The sequence below is a fragment of the Varanus komodoensis genome, unplaced genomic scaffold (assembly GCF_004798865.1).
Source record: "Varanus komodoensis strain SLA01 unplaced genomic scaffold, ASM479886v1 scaffold29_1, whole genome shotgun sequence".
NCBI classification, from domain to species: domain Eukaryota; kingdom Metazoa; phylum Chordata; class Lepidosauria; order Squamata; family Varanidae; genus Varanus; species Varanus komodoensis.
This window is the reverse complement of record NW_025335759.1, coordinates 5,914,612-5,939,754: the sequence shown is the minus strand read 5'-3', so window position 1 is coordinate 5,939,754 and position 25,143 is coordinate 5,914,612. Positions and strand designations below refer to the sequence as shown.

Sequence of the window (25,143 nt, the reverse complement as noted above, 5' to 3'; positions counted from 1 at the left end):
ATGGAGCTGTCCACCCGCCCCGGTGCTGAACGCTACCCCGAATTTCCCTACAACAGCACCTTGCAAGACTTCAGCTCGAGTTTCCTCACGACGTCCAATACCACCAGTCAATCCCCGCTGAAGGACACCTCTTCCATCATCATAGCCATTGCGATCACCGCTCTGTATTCAGTGGTCTGCGTCGTGGGGCTGTTGGGGAACATCCTGGTAATGTATGGGATTGTCAGGTAAGGGCAGAACTCAGCGTGTGCAGCCCCAGCGGTTTCCCTGGCTGGACAGAAGAAAGTTGCCTTGCTCGTTGCCCAGTACTGTGGGTGGGAGCGGCAAGGAAAGAAGCCATGCTTCAATGCATACGGGAAGATCAGTAGAACTGTGCGTTGCACCAACTTGGAGATAAACTGTGTGCTTAGAAGACACTCTTAATGATTCGTGTGTGCGTTTGTGTGTGTCAGAGATCACGTGCTTGTGGACTGAATTATATGTAACACAGTCTTTGAAAAAAGTGGTTAGCAATGTGTGTGCTGATTTGCCTTGCATGTTAGTGAGTGTAGTGTGTTGTTTTAAGAACAGTGTGTGTAAGAAAGTCCCCCCCCCACACACACACACACAAATGGTTTGCCTGTGGGAATTTTGTGCCTTGTGTGTAGATGGAGTGATACTCCATTGTTGGGAAGTAATCTTAGCAACCAAACATTTTTTCAGGAAAAAATGTAGGAATATGTTTATGCATCAAAAAAGTAGTCTCAGTGCATGTATTTAAGAGTGAAAAATGCAAGAATACTGGCTGTTGTTGCTGTTGTTAAGAGGGCAGGGATCTGCAGTGGCAGATCAGTGCATGGAGATTTTTTTTTTTTTTTTGGTGGTTTCAGTTTTTTGACTCCATCCATCCTGTGGATGTTATATGTGGGTGTTTTCAAATCGAGGAAGCACCCTGGAACAGAAAATGCATTGGCTTATGAATGATGCAGTCTCTAATATCAGAGAGGCCAGCTGCACAATGAACAGATTTAGACATCTCTGCATCTGTGAAGGTGGAAAACAGAATTTTGCTCAAACCCATTGGTCATGCTGGCCGTATGTGTGTCTGTGTGCAAGACTGCCAGTTTTAATTTTGCATAAACGAAAGTGAAGATGGTTTGCAAAAGAAGCTTTAATTGTGTGTGGAAGCATGAACTTGCCTTAAACATAGTGTGTTGTTTTAATAGCTCTCATGTTTGGCTTGCGCTAGAAGAAATTGCCAAGAGTACTCCATACTAATTACACTAGTCTGCAGAAATATCCATGAATTCATAATGTGATGTAGTATTTTCTGGTCCTTGAACATTGGTGTGATCAAATCCTTATGCAATCAAGTGATCCTTGGCTAATTAACGTTAGAAGCTGCCAGTAACACCAAGTTAAACCAATAGTCCATCTTGCCCAATATGTTCAGCTCTGGCTGGCGGTAGAACCCCTTGCTGGTCTCTCAGCTAGAAATTCTGGGGATGCAACTGGGGATGCCTTTGCATACAAACCATGTGCTTTATCAGTGAGCTATGGCCAGTCATGGCAAGCGCATGGTTAAAGAACAGTGGTTTGCACATACATGCACATACCCGCCCCTTACTAAATTCACTTGGAGTCAGGTAGAAATAGTTCCCTCAAGCGGCATCATGATCCAGATTCTATATCCTGCCACCTGCATATATTTATAAACCTGCCCAGACCTCAACTTGTGAAAATCACTGTTAGTTTGGGGGTTGTGAGTCATCCTTCACATATTTTTGTAGGGAAAATTGGAAAGAAGAACAGTGGGGCTGGTGTAGTTTTTCATTGCTATTCATTGCTATTCTGAGTCACTCTTAGTGTAGAATATCCAAGATTGTGGGCAGAAGTGTTCACGCAGCAACTCAGAAACTCATCATCAGATTTACAAGCTGGCTGTACATTTGGCAAAGTTGCCATTTTGGAAAATACATTTTTCATCTAGTCAGGAGACTTGTGGCTTTGTGTGACAAGGTAATCAATTGTTTGTTCTGTAAATACATATTCTTCTTTTGGACTTAAATGTGTGAAGTGTTTCCATTTGTGCCTGCTGACATTCTTTATATATTCTTCGAATATATTTCCCTGGCAAAGGGTGCCTTGTGGTTACAGACATAAGAGAGTAAAATCTTGGTTCTGAAAGTACAGTATTTTGAACTTAAGGTAAGTGGGTATAGATCTCCATCTGAATCCCCTCAATTAAAGCTAAACCTCTAGTCCTTCCTGCTCAAGAAATATTATTTCAGAACTTTTCCGAGTGCCCATGAAAAACCTGACCTAAATTTCTCATTATATCCTTATACCACTGTAGTCATCTTTACCTGGACTGCTTTCAACACAATTCAAAATTCATTGTTGGTTCAAAATGTGGCTGCTGGAAAGCTGGTGGGCAAAAAATGTTCACAAGTCTGCGATGCTAATTTCATTTCTGAGTTCAAAATGGAGGTGGCTTATAAATGGCTAGGTTATTTTAAGAACATCTTTCCCCCATACAAATCTACCCAAACCCTTTAAGACGCATTGCTCTCTGTCCAGCACTGGCAAGTTGCTGGGTAATGGGAACGGGATTTTTGGTGGTGTCACCACAACTTTTAAATTCTATTCCCCAAGTAGTTGCATGTAACTCTCTCCCTTTGCAAGTTTAGAGGAACCCTTTTCAGTTTCAGAGGTTTTTTTTATGACTGAGTGTTGTATTTTTATGTTGTTTTTCATGCTGATTTTTGATATTTTAATGATGATTATGCCTCAATCCGGATCTAACATCTATCTCTCTGTGTGTGTCTTTAAGGGACCTTTTCTCCTAAGGATCCCCATTTGTTTAAAAAAAGGCTGTGTGGACAGGGGAAGGGGGTTGGTGGTGGCTGATGGGTGTTCTAACACAACACATCTGGAGGGCATCCACCTGAGCAAGGGAGCATTCAGCCACCTGAATGTGGCGAGCCCTGCAACATGGGCTTGGTGGCCTTTTTCAGCCATCAAGCCCCTGTGCAACACCGTCAGGGTTCTTGCAAGGGCATCCAATCTGCCCGGCCTGCTCCAGCTGCTTCAACACTTTCTCTGTGCCAAACATAAGCTGGATGCACCGAGGCAGCTCTAAAGCAGCACATGGTGCTCATCTCTCCCCTAAATCCAGCTATCGGGCATGCTGTGTCTGAACAGCCTATGGCAAGGGTAGGGAATGCACGCTGATGGGCTGCGAACCCCAGCCGTCCTTGACAACATAGCCATAGGGAGGGGATGATGGCAGTCGTAACCCTACAGCATCCGGGAGGGGCCTGCATTCCTCATCTCTAGTTTAAGGCAATGAATTCCAGGGGTGAATTGTACATTTCCTGACACACTTGATTTTGCCAACTGGCAAACAATCTCATGGATTCATAGCACCGTCTACAGCCTGTGAAAATGGCTAAATTTCCCTGCATTACAATATTTTGACAGCTCCATCCTTTCACTGTCTCCACTTGGTTCATAACTTTAGAACTCTCTGTCTTGTCATGCCCAGCTTGATTTTTAGTCTTGAACATCAGCATCAACACCTGCTTGGTTCTTTCTCCTCGAGGGAGTTGCTTGATCCCCCTTAAATGAGTTTTTTCTTCCTCCCTCACCTTAGGATTTTAATGTTCATTCCATACCTACCACTTGACCATTCAGCAAATACAGTATTGTTTAAAGGGAATGAATAGCTCCAGAAAAGCAGGCCAGGACCTGTGACTGGGCTAGCTTCCCAGAGGTGTGCTTCTGAGGTCTGTAGAAACACCATTTTCCCTCCATTCCCTGACATTCATAGCCTGGAAACTCACTGGGACATGATAGGAATACCTCTTTTCTTCCTCTCCTCTATTGCAGTTTACCCTGACTGGGTCCCCTCCAGATGTTTTCAGCAAGAACTCCCAGCATTTCTGACTCCTGCCCATGCTGGCTGACAATGATGGGAGGTGAAGCCTAAAACATCTGGAGGGCATGAGGCAGGTACCCCTTGCTTTCAGAGGATATTGAAGCTGGGATGGAGTGTTTAGCAGGCATGGGTAAACCTGTCAGTTTCACTCCTTCACACATCTTCAATTTTATTTGAAAACTATCCACGTTCTTTCTGCCCTGTTCATGAATAATTTTGTGAATGTTAGTTAATGCTCATTTAAAAGAAAAAACAACCTGAGGCCATCTGCATCAGAGGGCCATGCTAAAATGTTTTTAAAGTGTTAAAAATGAGGAACCTGTTAGAAAATGGAGGGGCGCAACTCTGATACAACATCAGAAACAGGAATGCCTAAATGCACCAGAATCCAAAGCCAGACTTTAAGAACTAAACACTAAGCCGGTTAAGCAAATCTTTTCCCCCACACTTGAATGTCTTTCCATCCAATTTATGAACAAATGTTCAAGTTTTGTTCAGTTGCTATCAATAAACATCTAGATGACACACGAATCCACCCTTAGTGTGAAAACAAAGTGACATGTGCTAATCAGATTCATATTCGTGACTGTATTTTATCCAGCGTCTGCTGAACTAAGTAGCTGCATTTTCAGGTGTCAAAACATCATAAAGGGGTATCTGTGTGTACATGTGTCTGTCTGTCTATTTATCTATCTATCCATCCACCCACCCATCCAAAACCAATGTTATCAATCACTGCTTTGACTAATGGGCAATATAGAAATGCAATCAATGTTTTCAATGTACTGAATATCAACACTACAGTATACCAAAGAATGCAATGTATCAGCCGAGCACCAATTCATAGAATTCTGTGTACCATCTCACATTGTCCAAATGTATAATTCCGAAATATTCCAGCCTGAATCCAGCTTGTTACCTACTTGCACTGAAATCAGTGGCCCTTAATTTGGTCATGCTTAACTCATGGTCCATTGATTTTGATAGGTCTGTTCTAAGTTTCCCAAAATCTGACTCAGGCACTATTTATTTCTTTTAGTATTTTGGGGCCCTTTTAAGATGACTTACATAAAGGCACTATAAAATAATGCCTTTTTTATAGAAACCACTTCTAATACACAGGCAAGGGTTTTCTTTTATTATGTTGTTCTCTAGCTTGCAAAAAGAGTTATTGTTATTTTTAGTGCATTGGCTTGGAGACAGACTTCGTCACAGACAAGCGAGACCCATTGAAATCTATGGGAGGTAAGTTAGTCTGACAACTATTTCCAGTCCCATAGATTCAGTTGGATCTATTCTAAGTATTACTACATTTGGATCCAACCCATTATACCCACAAATACATTCTGATATGGGGTTTCATGACATAATAAGGAATGTATCGATTTTAGCAGCCACTTTCTGATTCTGTTTCCCCCACCAATTCATTCATGCATTTTTCTATTCATGCTGCACCAATTCGTTTTTCAGTTCATGGCTGCATCTTTCAACAAGTGGCATCTGATGAAATAGCAGCTGCCCATGGAAGCTCCTTCTTCAGCCAAGCAAGAAATTGCACTCTCTCCAGCCCTGCCATAGCTGGACTTGTTCCCTGAATTTCAGCAGAAGGTGGATACACTGCTTGACTCCACCAAGGATGAATCAGCACTGCATGGTGCTCAGCTAAAGGAAAACCAAATGGTTTAGGATGCAATCTTATACATGTTTCAACTAGGCAGAAAAAATCCTATTTTTCCCAGCATGGCCAGCTGGGGAATTTGGGAGTTGTAGGAACTTTTCTAAGAATTGTACTCTTAAAAACTTGCATTCTTAAGACATTGAACATTCTCTCTCTTGCCACCATCTCATTTGAGAAAAGGACCATCTGCTTCCGTTTCTGCCAGTCCTCTTCCTTAGCCTACATGTCATGGTCACCCAGTGAAATTCGTTGGTGGGAAATCCAGGATGGTGATGCCAAAATCCAGAATGGAGAAATACAAGAACATTGAGGAATTTGTCAATGACCCTTGCTCTGAAAACTGTGCGCCTGCTTGGAAAGGTTTGGTGAACAATTGGCAGGGACCAAAGGGAAGCCCTGCAGGGCCAGGGAGCTCTGTGGGGCTTGCAGTGGACCCCCTGCTGGGATGTGGGTCCCAACAGATGCCCAGTGAGGCTGACTCTCTGCCAGACCTGGGTCAGGCAAGACTCCAGCCAGTGCCTGGATGAAGTAGGGTTGAAGCTTTTGTTGTCACCTAGCTGGCAGGCATCCCATCGGGCCACCTGAACTGAGCAGGGCGTTGGCCCAATGGCCCTCAGGCCCCTTCCAACTCTGCTATTCTATGCTTCTATCCCATGGCTTTTGGGGTGTCAGCAAAGGGGCCTATCAAATTCTCAGGGCTGGGGCAGGGGGGGGGAGTGTGTGGCTCTCTCCAGATGTTTTGGCTGAAAACGCCCTTGATCGTCCACCATTGCCTATGCTGGTTAGAGCTGCTGGAAGTTGGCGGTTCAAACATTTGAAGGGCTGGATGTTACCCACACTTGATGTGATATTCAGTTTTGCATGGTGTATGCTACTTAATCTCCGTTTCTAGTGACAAGAATGGGGGAACTGCCCGCAATCTTCATACGAGTTCACATGTGTGACCCCTGAAAGCTTCTGCTGAGCCTCTGTAGAGGATTCTGGACTCAGTGGATGCTTTGGTCTGATCCAGGAGAGCTCCTCTGGCATCCTGCATAGCCATCTTCACTGCCCTCCATGGAGCTCTTCAGTAAAGCCCTTGTTTAGGATAAGGGCAGATGTCTTGAGGGTGGCCATTAGATAACCTCTTGCTGATATATTAATTATCTCAGGGGTCTTTTCTACATTTCCTCCAAATTTTGGTTCCATCCTTAGAAAGACCAAATTCGTTTATCATTTTCAGGATTTGTAAGTTTGTAAGTTTTGCAGGATGTTATCTTATCCCCACTCCACTTCTTGGGTTGTCTGACTAATATTTAGCACGGGATGACTTTGCTATAAATTCAAAAGCACGTTTTAGAAAGGTGCCTCTTTTTCCCATGGGAAAATAAGGGTACATCTTGTTTTTCTTGCCTTCGTTGCTGCTGTTGTTGTTCAGGATCTTGGTATGTTTTGTTAAAAACAAAAATAAAATATAAAAGAAGAATGACGCAACCGCAGGGACAAGGGATGACTCTGGGAGTCACCAACAACCAGAGTGCATTTCTGGGGTTGCACTCCTTGTTCGGACATGGCATTCGCCGAGTGAACTGCCTAAGACTATTTATTTATGTGGAGTATTTTTATCCTGCTCCTCAGCAGGCAAGTCTCCCAGAGCCGGTTGGAAACTATCAGTAAAAGAATCCAGTCCCTCCTTGCAGCTTTACCGTCTAATAGGCAACAACATGCAAGGAAAAAGTGAGTAGACACAGGGCTGTCTGAACGCGCTTGCCCGCGGGCCCCATCCTCATCCGTGCATGTTAACCCTTGGAAAATTGGAAAACTTCCAAAATTAACAGTAGTCGTAGTTGTCACTGGGGCCCCAAGACACTGCTTTGCCCGGGGCCCATCATGCTGTTAAGGCGGCCCTGAATAGACAGGGAAAAGCAAGACCATCCTTGGGGCAGGTGGAATCGCTTTGCTTTCCACACAGACCCCCCTCCACCCAGCCTGCTGCAATGGCCGCTTGTGTCGACCCCCAAGGCTGGGAGAGCCTTCCTGGGGGCTGATTCTCAATATAACGTATCTCACCTGAGTGCAGGTGAAACAGAACAAGATGCCTCTCTGCAGACTGCATTGACCCATTTGCAGGAAGGCAGGAATCCCACGGTGATGCCCAGGAACTAGATCTCTATGCTTCAGGGTGGAATCTGGCATCCACTGACCTTGCCGCAGCCCCAAGTGGCCCTTGGGGTGCCCTTCATCTATGCAGAGCAAAACTCCCAGCATTCCTGTTCATTAGACACACTCGCAGGGCTGGTGGGAATTGAAGGCCAACGCGTCTGGAGGGCATCCGGCTGGGGAAGGCTGTGCAACTTCGTGTCTCTTTTGCTGTGCCAAAATTGGCCGTCCAGTTACCCCGAGAAAGAGGATTCTGCCTTTCTTCCACATTGTCAGGGTGCTTTAGCACGTCTTTATGGTTTTGGATGTAATTCAGCACGGCCAGTGGCTGATGCCGGTGTGCAGGTTTCCTTCCACCTCTGTTTGCTACCTCTCCACACTTCCTGATCGGAAGAGGCCCCACACTGCCTACCCTCAGACTTTATCTGGAATATGGGAGGCTGCAGTCTGCTGGAGAGATGTACCTGCAATGAAAGACACGCACACATCCATCCCTTTGCCATCCCATAATTAACACACTCCATCCATGAGAATCTCAATGAACTGTTCCTCTCCTTTGAAAAACACTTCAAAAGCAATTTAGCACAATTGGCACATTTTGGGCTGTTGGATTCACGGCAATCTTTTAAGACAAAACGGTGTGACCATTTGGACTCTGTACAGCTATCATGTATTTGCAGATTTCAGACAATGTTGAAAGAGCTGGATATATTTAGCCTGGAGAAGAAAAGATGAAGGGGAGACATGATAGTAGTGTATAAATATCTAAAAAGCTGTCATGCAGAAAATGGAGCAGAGTTGTTCTCGGTTGCTCCAGAGGGCAGGACTGGAACCAACAGGTAGGAATTCCAAGGCAGCAGATTTTGACATAACAGCAAGAGAAAAAAATTAACAGTGAGGGCTGTTCAGCAGTGGACTCGATTGCCTTGGAAGGCTTCATGGCCGCCTGTCAAGAATGCAGAACTTGGTCTGAACAAGGGGTTGGACTAGACGGTTTCTGAGGCCTCTTCCTTTGCTGTGATGTGACCACTTGCGGGTGGAGGCTTCCTTCTGCAAGGCCAGGGATGGCAAGTGGTAACCCTCTAGATGTTTTGGCCTACGGTTCCCATGAGCCTTAGCCAGCATAGCCAATGGTGAGGGACCATGGGAGAGGGGGGCTAGTCCATAATTCTTGGAGAGACACAAATTACCCATCTCTCCCGCTGGGGGAAAGGGGGCAGCCTTTTCTGGTAGAGTGTTTGCTGTTACAGCTACTACAGCTATTGGAAAACATATGTTGAAAGGCATGTATGTGGAACAAACCTTGCGGCCTTGGTGTGTTGCGAAGTCTCTTAGGCCACATCTAGGATATGCCCTCAGTTCATCGTGAATGGTTGTTCCGCTGCCCAATTATGCATCACACTTGTGTGCTGATTTATATGTACAGATAGACATTTGGAAATAATTCCTATGACTTTAAGGAGAGATATGCTTCAGCTAAGTGTGATGGGGAGCAAGGCTGTCAAGTGGCCTTTGTGCCAGCTCTCTCTGTTGTCCAGGTGCTAATTAAATGTTGACAGGCATCTTCAGGGCCCCTGCAAGTTTCTAGCCCTTATGACTGTAAAGCTTTCAATTTTGTGGGTAATGAGCTGTTTAAGCAGGATTCCCAGCTGTGAGAGGGCACGGTTTCAGTATTCCATACAGCTCTAGGACCAGCAAAACAGGGAGTACATTATACAAATGGTAACAGGCTCAGCAAATGTTTTCTGCAGCACAAGCCAAATTATGCAAACACGATCAGCCTCCTTAACTTATGCAAGTTGCAGTACATTTATTAGCACAAAATATCAATTTCCTGGGTACTTTTTAAATTTTAAAAACATACTTCTATTTGGCTCTTTTTGAGGCTGCCACATGTGATAGTGGTAATTCCATCAGTGGCCTGGCCACCAACTTTTCATCCTCAACCATGTTTCAGTCCAAGTGTCAATCCAGGGCATTGCCGGGGGTCGCATGTGGAGCAGCAATTCCTCCACACCCCAAATTAGTGTAGAATATCCCATGAAACATGGCAAATAGTCCTCCTCCTTCTAGTAGGGTGGGATAAGAAAATGACCCCCCCTCACTTTTCTCAGGAGAAGAAAAAAGACCCACAAGCAAAGTTTTGGCTCGGCTCTGTCACCTTCCCAGTTGGTTTCATCCATCTGCTGTAAGCTGGTGCTTATGTGCCTCCATAAATCAATTTGTTTTCCGAGGTACCACAGCATGATGACTTCGTAGTGCTGCAGCGACTACGACAGCTACTTTTCTCAAATTAGAAATATGATTTAGAAGAAGAGGGAGGGGGAAATGCTGCAAGTCAAGGCCATCTTTCGAAGGTGCTGGAAATTTGCAGTGCATTCACCTGCTGTCTCAGCATGCAAAAGTTCAGGCTGTGATGGAGGAAATCATGGATAGAGGAAAGCAACGAGAGCCAGGTGTGGGGGACCTGCCGGCCTCCTGGCAGTGAGGAACAGTGGCCCCAGTGTCAGGAAATGGGCTTTCGTCCGAACTTGCAAGGGGCTGTCCATGGTGGAGAAAGGGCTCGGTGCCAGGAGTAAGTCCGTGAAAGCTCTTCTTACTAAAACCCAGGAAGAATCTTCTGTGCCACTGCCTCTGGGCATTGCTGGACTCCAACTCTCAACCCCACAGTCTCATCAGCTCTCAACTTCAGACTCTCTGTAGCCACACCAAAGGCTGCATGGCCACAAGTGTGACCCTACCCTGCGAACCGTGCCCTTCGAAAGTCAGGGGAAGCCCCTCTCTTGGCCCCGCCTCCTTCGCAAGCACATTGGTGGGAATGCAGGCGAGGGCCTGCCTGGTGGTTGCCCCCAGGCAGCGTTAAAAGACAGTTAACACCCCCAATCTATTTGCAGGCATCCTGCTTTGAGGGCTTCCCAGTCCGCAGCCAGCGATGAAGAACCATAACAAAGGAGAACTGAAGGGCCATACTAAGCATCTAGAGAGCAGACTGAACAGCAGATACATGCAGCTCAGTTGCCCCCAGTGTCCTTGCTCTGTGCTGAGGGTACCTAGAGGGTCACCTTCCCCTCTATATACCCGGCTGAGCCTTGACACCTTTGCAAGAGGTTTTGCTCGCCATTCTACAACCAAGGAATGTCAAGGGGCAACATCTCAAAAGTGGACCTTCAAAGTAATGGCACCTGCCTTCTGCCATATCCTCCCCTGAGCAGTTCAGGAAGCAGAAAAGCAGCGTGTTTCAAAGAACTCCTGAACACAAGCAAGCCTGGGAAAGTGTTTATGCGAGCTTCCCTGGGCTGGCAACTGATAATCATGAAGCTGCTGTGTTATTTCTGCTTCTCATTTTTCCTTTTTGTTTATTTGTCACTTATTTATTGTTGCTAGAGTAGCTGTGATTTATCATTAACAGTGCAGTGTAATAGTGTTTTTAATGTTTTTGCCTGAGGTTGCAATCCTATGGCTGCTAGATGCCGTCTGGCGGTGAGGGTGAAGGCCCAGCTTGGACTCAGAAATACACGTAGTCCCACTGCCCTTGTGACCAGCATGGTTCTCTCTGCGCTAGACGTGGCTCTGAGGTCACACAACTGATGTCTTGTGTGAGGCAGGGAGGGGAGGAACATCTTCCTGCTGGCGTTTCCTTCTCATCCTCTCAAGCAGATGCAAAACCCGCAGGTCCACTAAGTCTTTGCCGATTGGGAGAGGCATGGAAGAGACCTTCACCCAAGGCAGGGTGGCGACCCCTTGCCAGTGGGACTCTTTACCCATTGCAGCTTTTTATTCTGAGCTTTACAGGAGCTATCCAGGGGTGTTTCATGGCAGCAAGCCCATTTGAGGCTAGAGTTCAGCACCACGGATAATTCCTATAGAGCCCAGAATAGTTGGTGCAATGAATAAAGAGTCCAACTAACATAGAAGACACCAGTCCCCCCCACCTTCTCCTCCGTATTCCTTCTGCCCTTGATTGGATGCCCATGATCTTCCAGGTTTGGAGGGTTCCAGGCAGCCATACTGGATTGTGCTTCCCCAGAATTTGGCATATTAAACTGTGTACAAGCATTATTAATAAAATAAGTAACCAAACAAGTCAGGACCTATTCAAGGTGTCTGCTTTAGGTATGACTAAAACCAGATCCAACCGAGTTTCTCCAAAATCTTTGGCCCCACTCCTGTCAAATATGCAATCAGAAGAGGTTCTTCTAAAATAGAGTTTCTGCGGTCCATGGCATACATCTGCAATCTACCTTCTTGAGTTGTTGAAGAATGGAACACAATTAGTGCGCCCCCTTTCTGGCTCACCAAAAAACAGGGAGGATGCCAATTTGCTTAACATTCACATATGCTGAGTTATTTGTAGAAATGCAAACTGAGAAATGACAGTTACAATTGAGATAAAAATACAGGACATCTTACCACTGTGACCAGGTGTCCTGCCTGCCCGCCTGCCCATTCAGTCTGCTAACCATGTGCAAACAGCAGATGGGCTGCAGTTCTGCTAGCCTGTCCTCTCTCAAATGAAATAAGACAAGGCAGCTCTTCAAATGCAGGAAGGCTGCAAACAGAGGGCAGCCCTTGACAGCCTCCAAACAGAGACCCATCCATGGTAGAAGGAAGCTGACCAAGTTAGCCCAGTTGGAAACACATTGGGCTTAATGGAACTATAAAAGTGATTGTTACTGGCGACAATCAGCTTCAGGTGCAACAGTAATGGCTGCTTTGCACAGCTAACTTTGGCGATTGGGCACTCAGGTGGCTCCAGCTATGTGGTCCAGCTTCCTGGCATGCATATCATCTTGAAATTAATTGCCACCCCCTTGGGTTGATCATCCCCATCGTCCAAGCCAAGAAGGGCCAGGGACCAGGGATGATGCGAAACATAACTCAAAACATCCGGAGGGCCCTCTGGCAGGCTAATGTGACCAGGTGGCAATGCCCTTTCCAGACCATAATCGCTTTCCCTGGGTGCTGGTGGTTGGGTGGTTTCCCACCACTTGCACATTTCCTGGCTCTCCTTCATGGCAGTGAGAGCTTTATGCTGAAACATGCGCAAGTTTTGTGTTCCACCCCCTTTCCCTTCAGCCCCTGCAATGGAATTTTGCCCTCTGGTTGGAAAAGGTTCAACAACTCTGGCTCATAAGATCACTTTTCCTAGTATGAGTCAGGCAAGGTGACTCAAGAGCCGATGGCTTTGTGCTTTCACCTCTGAATTCATATCACACCCACTCTGTTTTAACTTCCTATTTATTTTGGCCCCAAATGCATTGCAAAACCATAACAACAGAATTCAGCTTCCCGAAAATTGCTGCATTACTTGACAAAGATGGTTTCTAGCCCTTATGCTTGAACTCACATGGGCAATACTTTCTGAAATTTCACAAGCCAAGAGAAGTGTCTACATAAGATTGTTATTGGCAGGGGTGGGTTTTCTGTGTAGCTTTCTGAGCTACTTCTCTCCCAGCCAAGTCAGACTATATTAAGCAAAATAAGCAAAACTAAGTATGTTTGCTTGGTTTGCACACTTCCTGCTGGGCACAGAATTCCTTTCCTGCTCCTGTGGATCTGCAGATGAGCATCTGTGTGAGAATACACAGCCATGCATGTTCCCCTTCTGGCTGTACAGGTGACTTGATGGTTGCACACACAGGGGCTGTATAATTAGGTGATGAATGTAGGTCCATCTCAGTTCTTCCAAAGCAGGTTTGAGGATTTTCTGCTTATTATTTTCATTGAGCTCTGCGGTAATAGCATGGAAGGGAGAGAAACCCTTGAAAGAAATCAACATCAAAATGCAGCCCACACTGTTCTGCTGAAAGAATCCACTCTTTGATTTCCAGCAATCGGTCCTCAAGTTGGACCACGTGTGAGAAGACTTTTCAATAAAGGAATTTGAAATGGCAGGACTTTGTGGTCAAACAATGAGAGATTTGCAAGAAGCCAGTGCTGACAATCTGCCATCCTTAGAGCTTGAGCACAAATAGCTAAGCTGACAGAGGCAACTGGGGCTGACTTTGATTTTTATCACTCAGCAGATACCAAGATGCAGAAATGCCTGATACGGGTGGAAAGGCCGCCTGGCGTGGTCGAGCACATCAGCCATTTCAGACATGCTCCAAGGCCAGGGCATCGAGCCAGATCGGCCACTGTACCACCTCCACTGTATGCCAGATGGCGCCTGGTGACAGGGCCCCATTGTCAAGCCAGGGTGGAAGCACCTCCACTGTTCTGTCTCCCCTCCAAGGGCTACTTGGCCCAAGCAGGCAGGCCAAATTTAATTTGAGCCATGGGCTTGGGCTTACCCACCCAGGCTCTGGATTAGCCTTTAACATATACGGGCAAAAGAGATGCTGCTAACCGCTTTATCCTGACTCAGAATGCTGAACCATCTCACCCCCAGGCTGCCGACACAGATTGCCAGTACCTCGCGCTCCAAGGTTTCGGCAGAGATTCTTCTAGTCCTGCTACATGAGACATCCTTTAAGTGGGGGATTGAATCTGGGACCCTTTCTTTTATTATTTTATTCTTTCTTTCTTTATACTTATTTTATTCTTTCTTTCTTTATACTAGTTTTATAAATGGTTTATTATATTTATATCCCAGCTTTTTCCTGCAAGGGATCCAAAACAGCTTTCACAATCCTTGTCATTGTCAGAACACTGAGAGGGACATTAAGCTGAGAGTATCCAGTGAGCTTCATGGCTAAGCGGGGCCAGAACCCAGAATTTCAGTCCAACTCTCCAACTACTACTGAACGCTTTTGTAGAATCCATGCATTCTGTTCACACTGGGTGACATCCCCTTCCCAAGAGCAAGCCAGCGGGACTAGATTTCACAGCAGCGAGTGGGAAATGGGGCTCTGGCTCTCTGGAGGGGACTCGGGGTGTTGCTGGGCTTCTGGGTGGACTCTCTCTGACAACAGCATCTTTTAGTGCCCAGCAAATTAGAGTGAGGATTGCATAGCTTCCAAATTGTTTCCAGGGGCATTTGCGGAAAGTTGCATCTGCAGATGGGTACTGGGAATTGGGAAGATTGCTAATGATACATCTACTAGCACTTGGTGGCTGGGGAATCTGGCTGCAGCTTGTGCCCAGGACAGGCCTAGTCCTCCCTGAAAATGGAATATCAAGGTTATGGCTATAAGAGTTCAGCGAAGGGCTCCTGTGATGAAAGGCACCCTAGTGCAAGGAGTGGGAGGTTAGACTGCACATAGGGTGGCCACTTATGAATTGTCAAAAGAGAGGCCATGCATTTCCAAATTCAAGGATAAACTTCAAAGCCCAGCTCTTCCTTCAGGTAGTTCTTTGGCTTTAAACTGGTCTTGGACTGGTTAGCCCTTCTAATATCAGACACCTTCCAAAGAAAGGCCAATCTTCCAGCAGCTCCTTAAGCAGAGGACTCTTGGACATCCTATTTGCTTGTGTAAAATGAGAGGGCTGGAAATTTTACCCCACTCCTACCAGCATCTAGTTGTCTATGTGCAAGGATTTCTTCATATGAAGGAACATACAAGTATCAAGGAAATGCCCACCTGCAGCCTGAAAAGTCCATGACTGAGTTTACATGAAACAACCACCCACCAGGGTGACAAGCCATGGACTGATTCCCACAGGGTGGCTTGTTTGTAGGCAACTAGCCCAGGTTTTTTCTAGGGACTATTGTACCCAAGCTCGGCTTTTGTACCAGCCATGTGGATGCATATTTCTCTGTCAAAAAATACCCATTGCTCTATCAAATCCCTCTTTTAAGCTGACAGTTTGGGGTTGTTTTTTGTCTGGGGTGCTTTGGCTCTTCCCTTGTGCCTTAAACTCCATACACCATGGGAAGATGACCCCTGAAAGCATCTCCAACATGAGATTTGGCCTTCAGGCTGGAAAAAAGTGTTGCACCCCTTCTTTAAAGTCTACTTCTCCTGTACTTGATTTATCACCCTCACATCTTTCAGTCATATCTAGCCTCCCAGGCATCCTATTCATCTAATCTTATCTCCTGATGCTGTTTAGATGCTTTCCAGTGGTGTTATTTCCATGAGTTATGAAACAACTGAAATGCAATGAATTAGCTGCGTGTGGAGGTGTGTGTGCCTCCGTCATCACACAGCTGCTGAAAACGCAAGGCAAGTGATGACAACGTGGGGTGTGATGGAGACGAAGGCAGTTGCTCTCCTCTTCTTTCACATGCTTGAAGGCAACGATCAGGGTTGTGACAACAATGCTTCAGTCCCATTTCATTTCATTTCATTTCATTTCCACATTAACTGTCAGTTACGGTAGAGGATGGAGCACAGTATAAATTGAAGCAGAACAACAGAGTAAGCAAATCCAGATCTGACAAGCGAGCACAGTAAGTACGCAGGTTCATTTTTGTTACACTGCTTCTGATCAACAGTGTTGTTTCTCACACTGTTACATGCAGGACTGGGTTTGCCGGTATCCTTCGGCAGGAAGAAAAGGGCGCACAGGAGCTTCTCTTATAGGTTATGAAATATACACGGTCAAAGCTATTTGAAATATGCAACAAGATCTTCCAGCATTGGTAGACGGTGTATATTTCGTAACCTGTAAGAGAAGCTCCTAGTGTGCCCTTTTCTTCCTTCCGAAGGATACCGGCAAACCCAGTCCTGTATTTTTCCTAATTAAGGGTTAGGGTTTCAGTCCTCTGGTCGTGAACTATTTGGTCAGTTCCTCCTCACCCCCAATTTAAATGTTCCAGGTATTTACAACATACCATTTAAGAACATCAATCAACAAACCCTCATACTAAAGCCAACACGGTTTAAGAAAGGGATAGCAGATAATCATAATTGTACAGTCCAGTGTGAAGACTAGGAGTTTCCACCAAGTAGTTTGCAGAAAACATGAGTTTTGAAAAGGAGATGAAGGAGGTAAAGGACAACTTCACACCCGTGGAAGGTCATTCCAAGCATCTGGGACAGCAAGGAGAAAGGTCAGACTTATCTGAGGAAGCAGGGGTCACTGGATAGCCAAATGAAGTCCACGTCCTATCAACTCAATATCCTACACCAGCTGCCCCCAGCCTTAAGTTCACCAGGATTTGTGAGACTGCAACTCCCATTATCCTCCACAATTGACCAGGCAAGGAGGTTCCATAAAGCAACATCTGGAGACCTCAGGTTGGGAATAGCTGACCTGAATTGATCTGCCATCACAGATTGCCCTCTTCCCATCCCAGACCCCACAAAAGGGCCTATGACCTTAAAGAAATATTCATAAGCAAGTTTAGGCAGAAGTACCACAATTCCCCACTTTGGCTTTTGCCCTAAGGGTGCAATCCTATTTGCGCGTACACACACACACACACACACACACACACACTCTGTGGCAGGTATAAACCTTCAGACTGGGAGGCTTATAAGCATCCAATATGTTCTTCCACCTGGATTTAGGACCAGCAAAGAGGAGGGAAGGAATGGGGTCACGAACACCAACTGGCACATCTTTGCAGCCCCAGGCTCCTTTCTTCCCCAGCCCTTTGCTCATCTATTCCCACCCCACCTCCAGGTTGTGAGCTTGCGGGGGACGGCTAGCACAATTCTTTCTGTGCTGACTGTAAGGGCTGGGGGTGGGCTAGGCTTCCACAGTGCAAACACCAAGGTTGCAGGATGTACATTCAGAATCTGAAAAATCGTATCATCTCACTGACAAAGTTGGGAGCCCGTGGGATGACTCCCTCACACACCCTCTGCATATCTGGACAGCCCCACCAAGCCATCCTCCGGTATCTGGAATCTCTGCTCCAACATGGGCAAAAGGAAAGTTAGCAGTGAATCTGCACTGCCTTACTATGTTATGTTCCAGGTTACAATCACACTGCTGCATTTTTCGAGTAACCTCTTTGCCCCCGAACAGCGATTACAGCAGTATAATTAATCAGCAACCTGCCAAAGCAGGAGAAGATGCCTGTGCCTTTATCACTTCTCATTATACGAGAGACTAATTATGTCTCAAGTTCAAATCTATGATTTCAAACTTAACCTTGATGCCATCCTGAAATATCCCTTTGTGCAGGAGGGAGTGTTAATTAAGAAGGGGGTTCTCCCACAATCTGTAAAAATGAATGGGGAAGAGGGGTGTTCGGGATAAAAGAAAGCAACGGAAACAGCGTTAAGTCCTTTGCACCTTATACTTGCAGGAAAATGTGTCGGAACCACATCTGCAGGGCTTGAACATCACTAGAAGCACATTGATGTCACAGTCTAAGAATACTGCCATGATATTTTTAGCACCGATAGTAAAAATTTGATATAAACACCTAGGTATTCATGATAAGGCCAACACATCTGCTTCCAGTGAGAGATGCACCCAGCTTGAAAAGTCTGGCCTCATTTTTTCTTGGCAAAGGCCTTTGGCGGCGGCAAGGGCTATTGCCTCTTTCCTCAGCCCCGCAGTTATTCAGCATTCGATGGAGAGATAGTTGCAGGCAGGGGGAGAGATAAAGGGAACAAAAAAGATAACGGCCCTTTTTTCTCTGTTTACTGCCTACTGCTGGCTCACCTCCTCGCTGCTGAGAAGTTATTGCAGCCCATTCCAAGACTGAGAAGATCACACGGGCTTCGGCCTGAACTCCAGCCAGTAAAATTTTATTGCTCCACTGGCCTTGAGTGGGAGCCATCCATAGATGAAAATCAAGGTGACACATAATCCCTAAAGGAAGAGATTCTGCTACCATCACTTGAAGGGGTTCCCTCACCCCACTTTGCCAAGAAGCCAGCAAAAGGGGAACTTCAGAAGCAGCAGTTCCATGACACTGATTTGCCGTGGCGCAGTGCCTAAACCTCCTCCAGTGAGGGTTGTGTGTGTGTGTGTGAGAGAGAGAGATCTTACAGGGACTGTCAGTGGTGGAAACACTCTGAGTGACACTTGATTGCCAACAAATGCCTTGCTTAAACAGGGCTCTGTGGGGTTGCTCCACTCTGCCTTTCTGCCCATTTTGTGGGATGATCATAGAGGCCCTTCTGCAACTGACCCCACCCTCAGAGGCTGGCAGTTGGAGGCAGGGCCTTCTTAGTCATGGCACCCCATATCTGGAATTTCCTCCCCAGCAAGGCTAATCTGGCTCCTACTGTCTTTGTTATCTGAATGTCCTTCTGATTTTCTCAGTTTTTAAATTTGTGATGATGCTCATAGTTGCCATAATGTTTTTATAATGTTTAAACTCAATAGACTTTACAATCTTTCCTTTATTTTTAATTGCATTTTAGCTGCTTTGGGAAGGTCCTTTTGAGTAGAAATACTTTAAGTAAACTAAAATATAAATTCCAACAGATCAGAACCTACGCACTTGAAAAATTGAACACACTCCTCTGCTTTACTTATTTGATTCAACAATAACCCTCACCATTTCTTTCTTTCTGTCTACCAGGCAAAACAATTGGGATAGTCTGAGCTTTGTTATGCAAAGCTTGTAACATCTTTTGAGTGAAATATAAAACTTTAAATGATGATTGTTAATCATGAAATTTCCAAGAGATCAGTTTCCCATGGTAACCAGAGAGATTTCTGAAAGCAAACCTTGTAGAAAATAAAATAAAACATAATAATCATTTTGTCATCAACAATTAGATTAAGAAGATATAAGGAAAGCAGCCAACCATATCAAGGAAGGCTGCGTGGCTGGTCCTGCAGTCTGGAAGACAGAGGGGGAATTGGTTTCTTTTGCCATCAGACCCTTGCCAAAACAGAGAGAAGGGATTGGAGGGAGAGAGGGGGTCCTCCTTGAAGCAGAATTCCTGCCTCTTCCTTTAGAATTCTCCCAGCAATTAATTTTTCATTGTGAATCAGCTATTAAATGATTATTTCTTCACATGCAGCTACTGCTATCACAGCTTGGCTGGATTCAAACAAAACAATTACCCACATTCGAGGCTTAAGTATGGAATGTGTGTGAGCTGCGGCTGAGCTGGGGGTTGCTGCTGAAGCTCGGGTTCTTGCACTGACTGAACCCAGCCAATTTTGGGCAGTGCTTTTGTTGCCTCTGCCTGCGAGCCAGAACTTGCATGGAAATGCATGCGATGGAGGTGCTTGGCCTCTGAGCTGCAGTGCTGGAGCTACACGTACCCACTGCCTTACCCAAAGCCCCCCCAAATTCCTGGACCTGGTGCCACCCATTGGGCAATTAATGTAGGTTAGGATCCAAAGACTGCTTCTGTTGACACAAGTTGTTACACCCCCTGCCTCTGTGCCGTGTGCAGGCACTTTTGGCACTGGTTATGCAGGGCCTTTGGGATGTAAGAGAAAGAGGCTCGGACATGTTATATGGGTGTAAGCAGCTCCGTGGAGCCTGACCTTCATTTGCTTCTCCACTGGCTTAGTGGTAGCATTTTGCTTGAGCCCATGCTTGTGTTTGGCCATCAGCGGTTGAAACAAGTCTAAAAAGCCCTTTTGAAGTCCTGGAATTAGTTCACCAGCCTTTGAACATCCCTGGCCGATTGGAATCAAAGATAACATTAAAATAGGATATCATGGATCTGACTTCAAAGGAAGTTGCACATCATAGGATGCGAATGGGGTGGCATACAAGCACTCCAAATAAAATAAAATAAAATAAAATAAAATAAAATAAAATAAAATAAATAAATATAGGATGCCGCCTTATATTGAGTCAGACCTTAAACTATGCCTGGAAGTCAAGGCTTCATAATATGGCATTATATTTCTGCTCTGGGTACCATTTTTACTCTGGATAAGAGACGACTAAGGGACTGATTATTTTGAGTAGACTCTTGAAAATACCTGCAATTAATTAAAAACTGAAGTGGTTTCTTCTTTTGAAAACAGAACATTATAGAGCCAGCTATGTGTCCAGATTGAGACTATCCTCTTTAAGAAAGCCTTTCCTGAGTTGTGATTTCAAGTTATACCAACCACACTTTTGGATGGGTGATACAAGGTGCCTCTTGAATGCAGAGCGTGTCTTTGTGGTTGATATCAAATTGAAGACTTCGCTCATTGCATGTCAATCTGTCCTCTATATACTAAGCCCAGCGAGAGATTCTTGACACCCTTGCTACTATATGGGCACAGGAATGCCTTGGCACTTATTTAAGTAATAACAGCAGTGACGTGACACATAAAGTTGCTCTGTTTGCTTTGGCAGCAAAAAAAGATCAGGAGAGGATTAGACAAAATTGCAGTAGACCGCTTTAGCAATTCAGAGTTAAATTAAGGATGAATTTCTGTTCATAGTATATTTTAATTTATTTATATAAATCTTGCTGAAATCCTTCATTTTGATGTATATGCACATTCCTTTGATGTATTTGTTGTGGCCTTCGGTAGTACAATAAACTTTTGGATTGATCGATTGCGCCAGGCCTTTGGTAGCAACTCTCTCAGTATCTTTCCTAACCACACTTAGAGAGGACAGGCTTGGGCTGAGCCCCAGCCTCTTGGAATGCTGTTCTTCACTTCTACTTGCCCCCAGAACTTCTGCTCCCTTGCACATGCCTTCTGGCTCCCTAAAGCTGAAATTCTTTCCCATAATACAAATTTGGTGCCAACATTACACTCTTCTTTCAAACTCTGCTGTGGGGTGTTGCACTCCTTTCAACCTGAAGGCCAAATATCATTTCAGAGAAGCTCTTGGTGGCCACAGTCCAATGGTGGGTGAGGCAGAAAGCAAAAGGGAGTGAAGTCGACATGCTAAAATTGCCAGCCTGTTTTGATTTCAAGCTCTTATAGCCCATAATTAAGGCTTAGGAGTGGCGTCTCGGCTTTTTAGAATGGGATGAAATGGCACCATAGTTAGAAACTACTAAATATTCATCAGTTGGAGCACAGGGGGCGGGGCTAGGGAAAGAGGGTGGCCAATGGCAGCTGAAGGAAAGAGTATGGGAAAAGGGAGCTTGGGTTGGCCTAAGAAACCTGTGTTTGGCCCATGGATCTGAGGTTCTACATACTGAGGTGCTCCCACCTGCACAACTTGCATATCTGTAAGTAAATGTGAATCTTAGCAAAGCCAATAAGCCTCCAGTGACCTCTTTGAAGCAAGAACCGAACAGTGGCAAGTGGGATCCCGGGGTGGGTGCAGGCTCCAAGTTCTTGAGGGCCTTTCGGCAAGCCATCTTCAAGTCTACCTGCTCACGGTCATGGTCACCAGCTGATGCTGCTTTCCTCTTCCTTGCCATTATTGCTACCACTTGTTTGATTATTTGATTACTGGGTGATAATGCAATATGCAGAGAGTCAGTGGGCCAGAAGGCTGTCGCATCAGCTGCCTCACCTTCTCGTCACTTGATCACTTGGGCCAAAGAGAGAGGAAGGCAAACACGCAAGTGGCATTGATGAAAAGAAACCACTCCAAGAGACTCTTGCCAGGGAGCTCCTGCTGGGCTGTGGGCTCTTAGCAGGTGCCCCGTCCTCTCTACCCTGGGCGCCAGCCCTGCCTGTCACAAAATTAATAAATTGGACAGGTTTGGCTTTTGTTTATGCAGAGAAGAATATGCCCATCCTTCTTGATCGGTGAGCAAGCAAGCCTCCCATTTATGTTCTTCATTTATCTCACTCCTTCAGATACACCAAGATGAAAACAGCCACCAATATCTACATCTTCAATCTGGCCCTGGCAGATGCCCTGGCCACCAGCACACTGCCCTTCCAGAGCGCCAAGTACCTGATGGAGACCTGGCCCTTCGGGGAACTGCTCTGCAAGGTGGTCCTTTCCATTGACTACTACAACATGTTCACCAGCATCTTTACCCTCACCATGATGAGTGTGGACCGGTACATAGCTGTCTGCCATCCGGTGAAGGCCCTGGATTTCCGAACCCCTGCCAAAGCAAAGCTGATTAACGTGTGCATCTGGGTGCTCTCCTCTGTTATTGGGGTCCCCATCATGATCATGGCTGTAACCAAATCACAAGGTAAGTGCCATGGCTGGATTCTATTCCATCTAATTCCAAGAAGACTGGAAGATATCGGGGTACCATTTTTCTGCTCTGCAACCAGGCTCAGAGATGCCCTTAGAGATAAGTGATTTACCCGGCATATAAATCTAGACACTTTGGGCTATGATGCTGCTCTGGAAATGCACTCAACAAAACATGAATGCAAGGCACAACTTTCTGTGTATGCAGCTTCCTCCACAGAAGAGAGCAGTTTTCCCTTTCAGCAAAAGACATATTTTCACAACACTGACTGAACAACTCCGCACAACAAGCCCACCTTTCCTCCCCTCCTCCAAGCAGAGTTGGGCTTGACTTCTGTCAGTCAAGGAGGCATGGTTTTGAGGGTTGGAATGTGTTTATAATGGGCAGAAATGTTGAGCTGTGCAGAAAAAGCTACTCAAGGAAGGCTTTTTCAAAATCGCCCTCTTTTCAATGGAACTTTATCCCTATTTTAGGGTAAGGAGTGTGCACCAAGGTAGGGTTAGGGTTAGAAAAACCAGGTGTCCTGACATGATTTTCAGGATTGGAATGTGTTTAGAATGGGCAGAAATGATGAGCTACACAGAAAACGCTACTCAAGGAAGGCTTTTTCAAAATCGCCCTCTTCTCAATGGAACTTTAGCCCTGTATTAGGGTTAGGGGTATGCGCCAGGGTAGGGTTAGGGTTAGAAAAAGGAGGTGTCCTGGCATGATATCGATGGTTGGAATGTGTTTAGAATGGGCAGAAATGATGAGCTGCGCAGAAAAAGCTACTCAAGGAAGGCTTTTTCAAAATGGCCCCTTTCAATGGTATTTAGCCTGTATTTTTGAACAGGCTAGGGTTAGGGGTTAGGGTTTTGAACAGGTTAGGGTTAGGGGAGTGCACCAGGGTAGGGTTAGGCCAGTGGTGGTGAAGCCATGGCACATGTGCTGCAGTGGGCATGTAGAGCCCTCCCTGTCGCATGCGAGCCACGTTGCCCCAGCGTCGCTCCAGCAGCCGAGCATCGGATAACAGCACATGCTCAGAAAGGTGTAGCGGTCCCAGGCCATCATGTCATGGGCCGCAACTCTTTAGCTGCTACTCATCTGAGCTTTTGCATAGACGTCAATGTACTGCCAAGGATATATATTTATATTTACACACACACACACACACACACACTTGCTTGGACTGGCTATGAGTTGTTTTTTCTAAACCAAAACCTCAGTTTTCAGGTTTTATTGCAGTGTTGGCACTTTGCGATGAATAAGTGGGTTTTGGGTTGCAGGTTGGGCACTTGGTCCCTAAAAGGTTCACCATCACTGGTCTATAGTAAGGTAAGCAACCTGATGCTTACCAGATGTAGACTACATCCCCCATCATTCTCAGTCTGCATGGCCAATCATGAGAGATGTAGTCCGTCAATTCTGCCCTCCAGTTGGTCCACTCTGGGAGGCAGGAGCTCTTCAAGGATTGGGACAGGAATCTTTCATACCTAAAGAAGTTGTGGGTCAAATCTGGGACCTTCCACATGCACAGCAGCTGCTTTCCCATTGAGCAGTGTCCTTTTAGCAAAAATAAAATAAAATAAAATAAAATAAAATAAAGCCTTTCCTTCAGCCACTGAGCTATGCCTCTTCTCTCTCCCCTCCCCCCGTCCACTCTCTCCATCTTGCCACTCCAAATCTCCAATTCTCTTCCACTCCCTTTCATCCAGGCGGCATCGTGATGTGCCTTCTCCAGTTTCCTGAACCTCAGATTTACTGGGACACCATCACCAAGATCTGTGTGTTCATCTTTGCTTTCCTGGTCCCCATCTTGGTCATTACCATTTGCTATGGGCTCATGATTCTCCGCCTGAAGAGTGTCCGCCTGCTCTCGGGTTCCAAGGAGAAGGACCGCAACCTGCGCCGCATCACCCGCATGGTGCTGGTCGTGGTGGCCGCCTTCATCATCTGCTGGACACCCATCCAGATCTTCGTCATTGTTTGGACCCTGGTGGGCATTGACAAGAGGAACCCCTACGTCATGGCCAGCCTGCACTTCTGCATTGCCCTCGGTTACACCAACAGCAGCCTCAACCCAGTCCTCTACGCTTTCTTGGATGAAAACTTCAAGCGGTGTTTCCGAGAGTTCTGCCTCCCCTTTCGGTCACGCATGGAGCAGAGCAGCTTCAGCCGGGCCCGGAACACGACACGGGAGCGCGTCTCCACCTGCACTCCTTCAGAGGTCCTCAATAAGTCGGCATGACTAGATATGGACAGCCATAAAAGGGGCTCCCGTGGACGCAGAGGGGATGAACTGCATTCGGAAGTGACTCAGGTCACCACCACTGCATTTTAGCCAAAACTGTAGAAGAAACTACTCGGGCAAAAGGCCTGATCATGAACATTTCAGACATTTCCGAACTGTGAATACATGGGTTGCTTTGTTTTGTTTTTCCTCCCATTTACTCATACCATGTAACAGATTATGCACAAGAGTGGCATCAGCTATAAACTGATATTTAGGTGTGCATTTCTAAGCCAAACCTTTCTCTATTGATCTGAAT

At 45.9% G+C, this 25,143-nt stretch overlaps 1 protein-coding gene across 3 annotated transcripts; it reads left to right on the top strand.

Moving 5' to 3' along the window:
* OPRD1 (opioid receptor delta 1) lies at positions 1-24,842 on the top strand. Of its 3 annotated transcripts, XM_044434975.1 has the most exons (6): positions 136-247; positions 6,087-6,112; positions 15,845-15,859; positions 16,557-16,558; positions 22,260-22,609; positions 24,310-24,842. In XM_044434975.1, the coding sequence occupies exons 5-6, from the start codon at positions 22,270-22,272 to the stop codon at positions 24,840-24,842; spliced, it is 873 nt and encodes a 290-aa protein (XP_044290910.1). In that variant the 5' UTR covers positions 136-247; positions 6,087-6,112; positions 15,845-15,859; positions 16,557-16,558; positions 22,260-22,269. The 3 variants fall into 3 exon arrangements, with proteins under 3 accessions (XP_044290909.1, XP_044290910.1, XP_044290911.1); XM_044434974.1 differs by lacking the exons at positions 6,087-6,112; positions 15,845-15,859; positions 16,557-16,558 and having other exon boundaries at positions 1-227; XM_044434976.1 differs by lacking the exons at positions 136-247; positions 6,087-6,112; positions 15,845-15,859; positions 16,557-16,558 and having other exon boundaries at positions 22,264-22,615.
* The last annotated feature ends 301 nt before the right edge of the window (positions 24,843-25,143 follow it).